The following is a 14269-nucleotide window of genomic DNA, read 5'->3' on the forward strand; positions in this document are numbered from 1 at the left end:
TTACGAACCTTGGTTGAATCTGTGGCTTGGGGATCAGTGGTTGAATCTGCGTCTTGGGGGAGAGATGTGGGGGATCAACTGTAGGCCTCCCCATTTGTAGTCGTAGGTGGGCAGAGGTTGCTGAGGTCGATGCAGGAATGGAAGGGGATGGAGGAGCGCGTTGATGGCAGAAGGAGATTCGGCGTGGGGAGGAACTGAGCGCGCCATCGAAGGTTTTGCCTGCGCGCGCAATCGACGGCGTGCTGATATCGCGTATGGGTCGGCGCGGATCCTCGGCCACCTTCTGCTATCGGAGACGGGGACAGTGGAGAGGAGGGTGGGGCGGATCGGCATGGGGAGGAGGGCACGCGCAGGCAACGATCCAACCTTCTGCTATTGGAGATCAACGCGCTCCTCCATCCTTCTGCTATTGGAGACGCGCAGGCATGGCGGTGCACAGATCGTCCCCAACGTCGATGTCGCGCGAAGAAAAGGAACCATGACGACAGTGCGCGGATCCTCGCCAACCTTCCACTATTGGAGACGGGCGGAGTAGAGTAGGGCGTTCATGGAAGGTTCGGGTATGGCGGACTGGAGCGGAATTTCCTTGGAGCAGCAGCGCGGGCGACGGACTGGAGCGGCGTTGATGGCGGGGAGGGCGTTGATGGAAGGTTTGCGGATGGCGAACTGAAGCGGACTTTCCTTGGAGCAGCAACGCGGGCGGCGGACTGGAGCGGCGGGGATGGCGGGATCAGTGAGGCTGAGGCGCAGAGAGCGCGGGCGTTGATGGCGGGATCAGAATTTCCTTCCTTGGAACAGCCGCGCGAGCGACGGACTGGAGCGGCGGGAATGGCGGGATCAGCGAGGCCGGGGCGGCGCAGAGAGCGCGAGCGCGAGAGGGAGCGGGCTGCAGGCAGAACCGTGCACCAAAAAAGTGTGTACGTCTACACTATGGTCTTATATAGTAGTAGAGATATAGGAACGTCAAATCAGCTCCAGATTGCTGCATTGGCCATCGATGGCGGCGAAAGGAACGCGTGCACATTTCGAACCGAAGAACAAAGCGCAGTGGTGAACATGAGCGTCAGAACGTGTAGAGCTGACCATATATGAAGATTGAAGACAGAAATAAAATTCATCGGGATAGTCATGGGCTCGTTCGTAGCTGGACTGCTGGAGGCACGACGGGGCCACACCTCAGAATACACCAACTGCAGAAATATAATGAAGCAGGGAGAATCTTCGCCTTCGTTGCTGCATTACTTTTAAAACTCGAATTGGTTGTAATCAGTCGTGCCACCAGATGCACGACACGACCATACAAAAGAAGAAAAAGAGCAAGATCCGTCGATACTCCCTTTCTCTCCCTAGCCTTTTCTTAATTCTTCCTATTCTTTCTTCTGGAGGCCGGTGCCGGCCGGTCGTCTTCAACCTTTGTTGCACATATGTGGTGCACGCTCAGCCAGCTGCTCTGAGAAGAGGTCGACTGATCTGTGCTGAAACACATCTTAACTGTCTAAGTAATGCAAGCTGCCTGACTTGTCACCTGGCAGTCTACCTTAAGCAACTCGTGCTCAATCTCCTGCGGTGCTGCCTAAAACAACTATCTGCAGTGCTCCGTCTGCTTGAGATCGTCTCATCATTCTGCCTCGCAAAAAAAATCGCAGCTGAATCAACGACGAGGACGGCGGGCGGGCGGCTGGCTAGCTCTCGGTTTCAGTTCCGGCCTTGGTGGAGGCTTTGCTGTACAGCTCCAGGGTGTCCCCGTGGGTCGGGTCCAGGCAGAGTGCGGCCTCGCAGTCCCGCAGGGCGCTCTCGCTGTCGCCCATGGAGTCGAAGAAGGCCGCGCGGAGGTGGAGCAGCTGGAGGTCCGGCTTGAAAGCTATGGCTCCCGACAGCTCCGCGATCGCCTCCTCTTCCTTGCCCTCATCCATCAAAACTGGGGGATGCAACAGAAATGCAAACATTACGCCGTGCTCGTCAAAGGAATTCTTGTCGAATCGAAAAAAAAAATCTTAACTGACAGAATTCCAGGGAGCACGAGAACTGCAAAAAACAAATCTTATACTCCTTCCATTTCAAAATGCGGTGTTTATAATCTGTTTTTTTTTAAACAAAATCTGATGCTCATGTGATATATAAGCCAGGCAGTAGACTCACCAGCTGCTCTGTATCTATAAGGATACGTCCTTGTAGGATCAAGAAGCGTCGCCGTGTCCAGGTCGCTCCTCGCAGCGTCGCGCTCACCATACTCTGACCGTTTTTCATACGCCGACGCGCTGTTGGTAGCTATCTGCACGAGCTTCGTCATCTCCTCGAACGCAGCCTTCTTCCTGTTTTTCAAGAAATGGACTCGAGCTAGACCCTGATGCGCCCGTGTGTGCTTTATGTTCAGCGCTATGCCGTAGCACTCGGCAGCCTCATCCAGCATGTTGCAGTCCACGTAGGTGCTCCCCATGTTGTTGTATGCCTGAACAAATGTAATCCCGTCAGCTGTGAGCACAAACAATTAATTAGCACAAGTCGAGAACGATCGGTTCTTACCTGCCCCTTCCGAAGGTTGTCGGACGCACAACTGTTAGCGTGTTCCAGAAGCTGCACAACGGAGAGCGAAGAATCTGTGTCAAGGCTAGAATCTCCTAAAGCGTACGCCTTCAGGAAGAAGGCCTCGAATGATCTTTGAAGCCCAATCGACTGCTGAGCCTTGGCTAATGCTTCCTCCCGATGTCCACTGTCATACAGGATCCATCCCTCGTATACAAGCCTCTCATGCTCATGGAGTGAACTGTTCCGAGCACACCGCAAACTGCGCATTGCAGCTTTCTGGCAATTTAGCCTGCAGCATGTAAGGACACGGCAAAAATGTCAAAATCTCTTAATCCAAAAAAAAACGAACAAATAAATCTCCATCCTGTTCTTTTTTTTGTTCTTCTCCCCCAATCTATATGGGATTCATAATTGCGGCATTTACTAGAAGTTTGGAAAAAGATTTGTTCTCCGTTCTCAGCACAACGGAGAGAGAGGAACAGATGCAGATGTACCTACCTTAGCAGGAGAAGCGACTGTCGAAACCGCAAGCTGCTGTTTCCGGGCTCCCTGGCGAGCATCTGCTGGACAACCGCCAGAGAGCCGATGTCATCCACCACCGACCACCGATCGTACAGCTGCATCCAGCAATCTGCCATATCCCACTGCCGCACCTGTCCTCGGAGGAGCTCAATCAGCTGCTCCCCGTGCATTCTCCCATGGAACATCATGTAAGTTGGATCCAGCGTCAGTATCGCCCTGACGTCCTGCACAGCCAACTCGCACTGCTCGAGTGCAAGGTAGAACCACGCCCGGAGCTCAAGGCAATCGGTCGCCATCTTGAAACCGACGACCTTGCTGATCTCTGCGACCGCGGACTCGGCGTTGTCCTCCTCTAACAACGTGCAGGCACGGTATTTGTACGGGAACGTCATCGTCGGGTCCAGCTCCGTCGCCGCCTGCAGATCAGCCAACTTCTCCTTGCCGACACAGTACAGGGAGCGCTCTTGGTACATCCACCCGGCGGGTTCGTCGTAGTCGCCGACGACACTGTTCATTAGCTTGTACGCGGCGTACTTGTGTCCGCGCTTGTACTTGGCGCGTGCCTCTCCGGCGAGCGAGTAGACATGGGCCTCGGCAACGGCGGCCTCGTACCACTCCTGCGCCTCCTCGAACTCGCCGCGCTGCAGCATCACGCACCCGAGCTGGTGCAGCGCCAGCTGCTTCTGCCATGGCTGCTCCGCGAACTCATTCAGCCTCTCCAACAGCATCACCGTGGTGTTCGACCTCATGTCCTGCTCCATGGCGACGTAAGAGAGGAAGTAGTACAGCGCGAAGGACGCGTTACCGGAAACGTCAAGGCGCTCTCGCCCCTGCGGGCTGCAGAGCAGGCGCGCGATGTCCAGGTGGGTGAGCGACTTGGGGAGCTCCCGCAGGAACGCCTGGAGACAGGAGGCGACGAGGAGGTGGGAGGCCTCCTCGAGGCCGATGTCGATGAGGGTTCGGGCGTCGTCGAGACCCCGCACCATGGCTGCGAGCCGGTTGTCGCAGTCCGCCTTCAGGCCCTCGCAGCAGAACTTGTTGGCGAACGCGAGGAGCTGGGAGATGATGTCGGGCGGAAAGTCGTCCACGCGGCCGTGGCGGCTGTAGGCGGACACTGCGCGCATGCCGCGCGGCGTGATTCCGTCGCGGGAGAAGTCGATCCGGTCGCGGTGTGCCTCGGCGAACCCGCCGTAGAGGAGTGTGTTGAGCGGCTTTGAGAGCGCCGCGATGCACGAGCGCTCGCACGCCACCTCCTCCTCGCCGATGATGAACCACAGGTCGTTGGTCTCCGGCTCCTCCTCCTCGCTCATCTCGGAGGCGGCGCCCAACCCCAACGTGCTGCGCCTGAGGCGGTGGGGTGGAGGGACGACGAGAGAATGCGATGGGCGGCGGCACGGGCACGGGGACGCCGGGTCCACGCTGTGGGACACGCTGGCGAAGACCGCGGCCCGGGGGCACTCGAGCATCGGTGTCGTCGCGGTGCAGGGCGCGAGCGGCGGCGGTGCTGGGTCGAGCTCGTCCTCGCGGCGCTCGTACCGGAGCCACGCGGCGAGCACGGCGCGTCGGTGTGGGTTGTCCGCGTGGACGCGCGCAGCCCGCAGCGCCCCCCGGATCAGCTGCGCGTCCCCGATCGACTGGAACAGCGCGTGCTGCTCCAGGTACGCGTCGCAGAGATCGTCGTCGCTACCCGACGTGGCGGCCGACACCCGCCGGTACGACGCGGCGAGCGCGCCGACGTGGTCGACGGGTCGCAGGCACGCGTCCAGGGCCGGCTCGAGCGCGTCGGCCACCGGAAGGCCGCACGGCAGGTGCGGTTCGGGCACGAAGGACCCCGACGTGGACGGCGCCGTGTGTGGGTAGTAGAGCGATCCGGACCGCATCGAGATGGTCTTTGGAGGAGGCGGGGGCTGGGGCTTGCCCATGCTGCTCCCGCCGGCATCCGCCGAGCCGGACGTGGAGGCTGCCCCGACGGAGCTTAAGGCGTATAATTGCGCGGCCTTGCAACCCTCGATCAGTTTCAGGCTCTTTATCGTCGTGACGAAGTTACTTGTCATGGTGAATTCCTCAGCCGGCTTGCCCCCTCCTCGTCCTTCCCTGGGCTATCGCGCGCGCGTTTGGCCAGCAGCCTGTCGCACGGCGACGATCGTGCCAGAGCGGGAGCTACCGGCGGAACGGCCGGTACGCGCGCGCGTCGCCCCCGCCCTCCCGCGCGGCCGCGCGTCCCCGCCGTGCGCCCGGGCGTGCCTGTTAATTCCGTTGGTTGCGGAGGGCGGCGGGAGTGGGCCGGGGACGCGGGGAGACGAGGCGCTTCGTTGAGCACGGAGGGGAAGGACACCGAGGAATGCGGGGGTCCGTAGCTGCTGCCGCCCTCTTCTGCAGAGCAGAAGTTCTTCTTTTGGAACTTTTAGCCAGTTTTTCATCGCTGCTGCCTGTAATCGTGGGGTTTCGCTTGAAATGGACATGGACCTCTTAGAGGAAGTAAAAAATAGTCCCTAGAAATCAAGCACTAGTTATGTAAATAATTTTTTAAATATAAATTTTAAATATTTTTAACAAAAGCTCTTCTCCATTAGTTATGTAAAACAACTCTTTATAAAATTTAATTTCACCTCTATATTTGCCAATCCTCGATGTGACTCCTGAAATCAACATGGGCGTCAATTCCATGTCAAAAAGTTGACTCCCACCATTGTTAATATTTAGATCACGACCACAAATTTTTGTACATTATATTTTAGTTCATCTATATAATATTTAGATCTTCATTATTAATGTACGGTCGACTTGTTTCTTTTATAATATTTTTAACTTTTTGTATCTAAGCCCGCTTTAAGTTTATAGCCTACTCTTTCTCTCTCATTCAACTCAGCATTTAGCCAGGTTACAGCCTTTTATTATACTTGCCCTAACACGCACCACTGCAGCACGCTGCCAATCATTAGCGGAGTGATGATCATAGGCTGAGCAATCATAAGAACTATAGCATCAGAGAAAGCATCCAAGATATCATATGAACCGGATGATCAGAACGTCTAGAAACTGAGCAGCCGAATAGGCTGTACATCAAGAGGGATCACAGCGCTAGTTACCGAAGTGAAGCCTGAATAGCTAACATTAACAGAGATACTTTTCAGGCTACAAAATCTCAACATGTGGTATCCTAAATCTGGCTAAGCTTTTCCTGTAACCTAAACCGATTTAACTTTTCAGAAGAACATCACATCAAGTGACTTGTATCTCCATGACGAGATCGTCTCTTTGAGAAAAATTATATATAGGCTGGAATTGGCTACCTTGGCCAGCCTGTTATCCAAGTCCCTCTGCAGAAGAGAACAAAGACAACAAAAATGCCAGGGAGTTGAACCTTCTGAAAGATTGAACGGTCAGACGTGATTAACTTCTCATGCATTCACACAAATAAACAGATTATGAAAAAATGGCATGCGATTATGAAATTTTGAATCATGTAACTTGCACTCTATTGGCAAGAGGCGCGACAGGGGATTTCAGCAGGGGCAAGCTTGCATAACGAGTAGTGTTTCATCAGAAAGACCACATTGCTTGTTCACTATCCTATACTACATAACAAACGATCTGAGCAACCAATTCGATGTTCACTGTGAAAATTAAGAATGCCTAGCCAAATTGAATGATCATGTGTTAGTTGGTGTTCTCATAGTGAAGTGGAAATTTCTAGCCACGATGCCTCACAATTCCAACATGAAACCAATGATTTCGAACATGAATTCCGCAATAATCGTTTCGCCGCTAGCGCAAGCACGCGTCTAACCAGAGCAATAACCATAACTCACCAACTAGATGTCGCCGGCTGCGGTTGTGGCAGCGGCGGCGCCATCGACACCGGCGGAGGCGGTGACTTCGACGTCGACGAGGAGCCGCACACGCTCGATCTCGAGATCACGCATCGCCTCCCTCTGCTTCGACGCCTCCACCCGCTCGTACGTCCCGGCAAGCCTATCCAGAGCTGCCGCCACTTCCGTGCAGCTCCTCCCGCCGCCTCCAGGGTGCTCCCCGGAGGCGGCGCTCAACGGCGACAGCGACACCGCCGTCCTCGGCCGCTTGGGCACCGGCGGCCAGTAGCGGGGCAGAGGAGCCCCGCCGCTCGCCTTCTCCTCCTCATCCTCCTCCTCCTCCTCCTCCTCCTCCTCCTCCTCCACCTTCGTCCACGTCCTCGTGGCGCCGATACGGTGCCCGAACCCGGGAGGAGCGGAGGGGGCGAGGTGCAGCAGCGTGCGGAGGCGGTCGAGACACCCCGAGAACGGCGGCGTCGTCGGCCGGGCTCCCTTAGCCCTGGAGCGCTCGGCCCTGAGCAGCTTCTTGAGATAATCCAGGCGGTTCTTGCACTGGTCGACGGTGCGCGGGGCCCGCCCGGCCGCGGCGCGGCGGGAGGTGACGGCGTCGGCGCACGCCCGCCAGTCAGCGGGGCGGAGCGCGCCGCCGCACTCGCGGAGGTGGCGCGCGCCCCACGCGTCGAGCAGCGTGGACGTCTCCCCGTCGCTCCACGGCTCGGTCGTCCACGCCGCCGGCGGGTGGCGGCGCGACGGCGCCATCCGCGCGTTGAACGGGCGGGCGGGCGGGCGGACGGAGAGAGAATGGATCGAGCGGGAGGTGCGGTCGTGACTCGTGAGGAGCGTATGATGTTTGCGCTGGGCGCTGCTGCTCGATCGATCGGCCAACGGGCCAAGAGTAATTTACCAACGTAACATGTTCAAGAGACTCTTTATTTTTCTCTCTATTTGACCCTATTTATCTTTTTTATAAAAATTATAATAACATCTCCACTCTAACAGATTATCTATAGTTAGTTGGCTAGCCTAATTAGTGAGCAAGCTAATTTAGAGAATCAGATAGTATTGTAAGTCAGATAGCTAATCTGTTGTAGAGTTATTTTACTATTGAGTAGCTAATATTTGGCTTGGTAAGCCATTTAGCTAGTCTCTTGGAGATGCTCTAAGACTCCCAAGGTCGTACTTTTCTCTTCCAACATCGACCCTTGCAGCTTTCAAAGATAGAGCCATTGGTAATTTTACCATCAGACTCACAAATCATATACATAAGTGATTCCACCAGTCATAAACACGAGATGACATAATAACATATATAGATGGCCAAACGGGTCGGGCTTGCTCGACCCGGCAAGACCCATGTTCGGCATGGCCCGTCAGGGCTGGCTAGTGAACCGTGTCGTGCCAGACGGGTCCACGTGATGCGGTAGCGGCCCAAGCCGCCGTGCCAGACGGGCCCACGTGACGCGGTAGCGCCTAGGCATGGCCCGTCGGCCTGCTATCCGTGCCAGGACGACCCGGTAGCACGTTGACCTATCTGAGTATATTGTATAACTAGGTAAGTGCTCGTGCGTTGCAACGGAAACATATAATACCATGATAACATATGTATAAATGTGTACTATATTGTTATGAGAAAATATTTCGTAACCCGTTTGTGATCCTAGCCATGCATAGATTTTGTTATTTTAATCTAGTTATTTCACCACTACATAGTGCAATGTTGTGCGTTGCAACGGTATACAAATTATTCGATAAGATGTTGGTGCAAAACGAATACATGAAAACAAACAAGATAATCATCGACCTCAATATCTAAACAATTCTTTGGCAACAATTAATCACCACTACTATAAAGCATCATCTACCAAAACCTACATAGTTGTCTATTACATCCCTATCTACAATTCCATAATTACATAGTCCATTTGTTTCCTCCCACTTACAACCAACAATAATATAATCAAACTTCCTTTCACAATCTCTATGCCAACACCATTAACCTAGTGGTTTTCTTCGATATCACAAACTACAAAGGAAGGTTGGACCATTAACCCAGTTACTTTCTCCGATACCACAATCTGAAAAGGAAGGTTGGACGACGCGATTGATGTCTTCAGACGAGGGGTAGCATCGAAGCCGAAGCACGAGCAGAAAGTCGTAGTGTGGTCTATGACAAGGAGCGATGATAAAATGTAATACCCAATTTGTAAAAGATCATATATAAAAGGGAAAAGTTATCTCCTTTAGGTATATGTGTACTTTGTATCTACTTATCATCACATATGAATAGCATATTTAAAGACAAGTAACTAATAAAAAGTTGTACCACTAAACTATGCATCATGCTGGATGTTTATTTTGTGTGCATTTTGTGACAACATAAAATAATTTGAAGAAGAAATATATCAACTTCCCAAAATAGAATTTAGAAGATAAAAGGAGGTTTTGGAATTTAGAAAGGAGAAAGGAATATTATGAAACACCAAAATAAATACATAAATAAATAAATTGACCCCAAATTGATGTATTCAAATAGAATAATTAATTTGAGCACAAATCTTGTGGAGAAATCTTAATTCAAGTTTTAGATTTGGAAAATAAAAAGGGAGAACAAAAACAGAAAATAAAAGGATAAAAGAAAAGGGGGGATTGGCGTAATGGGCCCGATCCCACGTATGCGGCCCATCCGGGGGGGGGGATTCTCGCGCGGCCCAGGTACCTAACGCCAGCCCAAGTCGCATCCGCGCCGGCGGGTGGGGCCCTCTCGTCAGTCGCTCCCTCTGCTGCTCTCTTGCTCTCTCTGGTTGGTGGTACCCGGGTGTCAGCAACGGCTTCTCCACCTCCGCGCACATGTCGGATCTCCTCCCTTCGTGCGCATGTGTCGCCGCAGGAATCGGGTGCCGCTCCCCTTAGCTCGCCGACCTCGTGAAGGATTTAAGGCAGTCGCATGCCTTTGTACCCTAGACCATAAGACCCGGCCGCATCCCCTCCTCTCCTCCCCAATTCCGCGCGCGCCGCCATTGTGGGAGTGTGCCGCCGTCGGGTAGACTCCCTTCTGGTCGTCCTCTGGCCTTGGACCTGAGATCGGGAGCTCCTTCGGAACCCAAGGAAGGTAGTCGTGGCCAAGCCATTCGGGGATTGCCGTCAACGCCGTCGGAATTCCTCGCCGCTGTGACATTGCCGTGGCCGGCCCGCTCTGCGCCGTGGCCAGCCCCTCTCTGGCGCTCAACCACGGTAATCCCAACCATCATTCTCCTCGCCATGTCCTTCTCAACATCTAGCACTGGTCAATTTTGGGATCGGGAGGTGTTGGTGGCCGGATTTTGCCCTCGCCGGCGAGCTGGCCGCTGCGGGAGCCGCGTACCGTCGCCTGGGGGCGCTCGGGTTGGGGAGAAGGGCGCAGACCGTCGATCCCACGGTCGACGGATCGGATCAGCCCACGCGTACCCGTTCGGTAGGTTGTATCCTGCGCGTCGATCTGCGATCGTAGGGCTGTCACGCCATCAGTGTTATTTAGAGTCTGGACCGTTGGATTGTGATCGAACGATCTAGGGCGCTTGCTGGTTTATAATGGACGAGATCTGATCCTGGCCATTGGTTCTGATCGTGCGGTCTGGAGCGCACGATACCCCTTCGGGCTGGCATATTTACACTTGAAACCCTCTGGTTCTAATAAAAATAACCCGCCATCCACAGGGATTGTTCCCTGTGTCTTGGAAACACTTACACCGAGACCCCTGCTGTTTTCTGTTAATGAGGCCCAGTCCAGAACCCATTTAATTTGAATAAATGAAATAGAAAATGGATTTTTAATATGAAAATAATTACTAGAACTCGATAAATTCATAGAAAATTCATACTTGCTCCAAATTAATCCATTCCACTTTCTAAATTTTTATAATTTAATTCTCTATCACTTAGAGCCTCTGTTTTATCATGACAACAGTAAGAAAATTAATCTCACACTTAATCTTATTTAAAACACATAAAACCTTTGAAAAGGCATAACTCAAATTCTATAAGTCCAAAAATTATGATTCTTGTTCCTAGAATTTTATTTTAATGTGTAGATCATTATTATTCAGTTTATTCTTATGTTTGGTGTGATGTTAATTTTGCCCATACCATGTTTGTTTGTATTGCTACGACTAGCGTGAGGTCACGAGTCACCTGAAGATCATCCTGGTACCTGGAATCTCAAGTCCCAGGCAAGTTGTGCCCTTGATCACTTCTTTTTACCTACTCATGTTCTGATTAATCATAATGATCTGCATAGGTTAATTTTGATGGGACCCAATAGGTTACCCTAGTTTGTCTATCTTTATACCTTGTTTACCACTGAACTTTCTGGGCAGTACTTGCTAGTGCTTTATGTGGTTTTGGGTATGAAGATACATTATTCATGATCACACTTTTATTATCTGTTTATTATCACTGTTCATGATAAGATCATTATGTTAATTGGAACATGGAGAACCACCCGGGAAAACAGTGCTACCACAAGGGTTTAATGGGACGCCCTTGGCTGATTAATTAGGAAAGCTAGTGGAAGACTACCTTACCCGAAAGGGGCAAGGGCAGTAGGGGAGTGGTCAGTGTAGGGAGGCCCTCGGGAGGATTTTGCTGCGATGGCGGTCCTGCAAGGGATTCCTGCATTGGAGCTTCCTATAAACTGTAGCGGGTTTTCTGAAGCTAGTGGAACTTTGTAAAGGCCTCGTAGTGTTACCCTGCCTCGCCTCCTCGGTAGAGGTGTATGGGAAGTCGCGATCCCTTGGCAGATGGGTAACATGACTTGTGGGTAAAGATGCGCAACCTCTGCAGAGTGTAAAACTGGTATACTAGCCGTGCTCACGGTCATGAGCGGCTCGGACACTCACATGATTAAATTATGGAACTTAAACTCAATTTGTCATATGCATTGCATCGCAGGTGAGGTTGTTACTTTTGTTCTACTACTTAATTGGGTTGGTATTTACTTATACTTAGTAATTGCTAATAAAATTTTGACCAACTTTAAAAGCAATACTCAGCTTCAACCATCCTCTTTGGTAAGCCTTACACTTCACGTGAGCTCCCACCTTTGGCGAGTTCATGCACATTATTCCCCACAACTTGTTGAGCGATGAACGTATGTGAGCTCACTCTTGCTGTCTCACACCCCCCCACAGGTCAAGAACAGGTACCACAGGATGAGACGCGTGGAGGATGCCGCGATGTGTTCGTGAGAGGTCTAGGTCGTCGTCTCCCAGTCAACTTTGGTTTGCTGGACCGTTGTCTCCTTATAATGTAATTATTTATTTTGTACAGAACTCCTATTATATAGTAAAGATGTGACATTCGATCCTGTGCCATGATTCATCATATGTGTGAGACTTGGTCCCAGCACACCTGGTGATTATGTTCGCGCCCGGGTCTTGGTGCCCCGAAATCCGGGTGTGACAGAAGTGGTATCAGAGGAATGTTGACTGTAAGACGAAACCTAGATAGAACTGGACAATCATTCTTTACTTACCCTTGCTACTCTGATTCTTTTCTAAACTTTTCTTAATCTTTTCTCATCTATTTCCGCTTTACTCTGATTATTCTTACCTTTTCATTCTAAAGACAAATGTGGATTTCACACTTTGAAATCCTGTGTCTAAAGTGACTTTAGGAATAGGAGACCTACTCTTAGGAACAAAAACAAAACTATTTTTATAGGTATTTGTATGCTTGAATGTTTGTTCTTATGATACTTGTTTGATTTGGATCTTTGATTGAGTGTGATTAGTTGTGGAGTAATGTCCACAATCACATCTGCATATACATATAAAAAACGGTTATAAAAATATCTAAATGAACTAGGTTATCCCTCATCAAAGAATCTAGCCTAGCAAAATCCATCTTATCTTGAAAAAGTCTATCCTACACTCATAAGATCCATCTTATCCTAAAAAAATAGATTCTCATCTTATCTTGAAAAGATTTATCTTATCCTAATAGATCTATCTGACCTCAAAAGATTCTACCTTATCCTTATGGATTCATCTTACCCCAATAAGCATATTTATCCCACGCTAGTGTAACAACCATGATCTAGCCTAAAATAAATAAGATCTTATCTAGTCAAACTAGTCACACCAATCTAACCTAGATCTGATCTAATCTAAAGTGACTTATCAAACATGTTAGATAATACCGATGAAATAGATTAGACTCTACTCCTATAGAACGGGTCTTAACTTAGTTCACCCTGCACTAAATTAAGAATGACAGATCGACTTGGCCATATGCAACTACCTTAACCATCCAATAGTTGCATAACCCCACAATTTTAACCTAGCAAGAGATTCTAACCTACCTACACCATACAATCCATCCTACTCACATATGTCCTTAACTCGGATGACAACTCCAAGAAATAAAAGGCCAAAGAAGACCAACCATGTCAAAGAAGGATAAGCATCAACTCAAGACTTCAAAGATCAAGTTGAATCGCCAGCGGAATCAAGATCCATAGTTTAGGATGAAGTCTTTCCTTATTATACCCTTGCCACAACCTCTACTTGCCATAACCGTACCTGACCTAATGAATATCTAGGCATACAATATTCATATCATCTACTAACTGTTAAAAAAAAACTTGAACAAAACTTTGATTCCCAAAACCAAATGAGAAACTAAAATTCTAGACCAAAACTATTATATCCCTTTTCTTATAAATCTCGAGGACGAGATTATTTTTAAGGGGGGTAGGATTTGTAATACCCAATTTGTAAAAGATCATATATAAAAGGGAAAAGTTATCTCCTTTAGGTATATGTGTACTTTGTATCTACTTATCATCACATATGAATAGCATATTTAAAGACAAGTAACTAATAAAAAGTTGTACCACTAAACTATGCATCATGCTGGATGTTTATTTTGTGTGCATTTTGTGACAACATAAAATAATTTGAAGAAGAAATATATCAACTTCCCAAAATAGAATTTAGAAGATAAAAGGAGGTTTTGGAATTTAGAAAGGAGAAAGGAATATTATGAAACACCAAAATAAATACATAAATAAATAAATTGATCCCAAATTGATGTATTCAAATAGAATAATTAATTTGAGCACAAATCTTGTGGAGAAATCTTAATTCAAGTTTTAGATTTGGAAAATAAAAAGGGAGAACAAAAACAGAAAATAAAAGGATAAAAGAAAAGGGGGGATTGGCGTAATGGGCCCGATCCCACGTATGCGGCCCATCGGGGGGGGGATTCTCGCGCGGCCCAGGTACCTAACGCCAGCCCAAGTCGCATCCGCGCCGGCGGGTGGGGCCCTCTCGTCAGTCGCTCCCTCTGCTGCTCTCTTGCTCTCTCTGGTTGGTGGTACCCGGGTGTCAACAACGGCTTCTCCACCTCCGCGCACATGTCGGATCTCCTCC

General features: G+C 50.0%; 2 protein-coding genes across 2 annotated transcripts; both read right to left on the reverse strand.

Annotated features, from left to right (window-relative positions):
- Positions 1 to 1222: 1222 nt before the first annotated feature.
- On the reverse strand, positions 1223 to 4124 carry LOC100273523 (uncharacterized). The gene is made up of 4 exons (NM_001147941.1): positions 3025 to 4124; positions 2524 to 2815; positions 2140 to 2449; positions 1223 to 1918 (listed from the first exon to the last, which is right to left on the reverse strand). Exons 1-4 carry the CDS (start codon positions 4032 to 4034, stop codon positions 1683 to 1685), a joined length of 1848 nt encoding a protein of 615 aa, NP_001141413.1. The 5' UTR covers positions 4035 to 4124; the 3' UTR covers positions 1223 to 1682.
- Positions 4125 to 6016: 1892 nt separating this feature from the next.
- LOC103639264 (uncharacterized) lies at positions 6017 to 7717 on the reverse strand. Its single transcript, XM_008662027.4, has 2 exons — positions 6861 to 7717; positions 6017 to 6368 (listed from the first exon to the last, which is right to left on the reverse strand). The coding sequence occupies exon 1, from the start codon at positions 7617 to 7619 to the stop codon at positions 6864 to 6866; it is 756 nt and encodes a 251-aa protein (XP_008660249.1). The 5' UTR covers positions 7620 to 7717; the 3' UTR covers positions 6017 to 6368; positions 6861 to 6863.
- Positions 7718 to 14269: the final 6552 nt, after the last annotated feature.

Source organism: Zea mays, chromosome 9 (assembly GCF_902167145.1).
Source record: "Zea mays cultivar B73 chromosome 9, Zm-B73-REFERENCE-NAM-5.0, whole genome shotgun sequence".
NCBI classification, from domain to species: Eukaryota; Viridiplantae; Streptophyta; class Magnoliopsida; order Poales; family Poaceae; genus Zea; species Zea mays.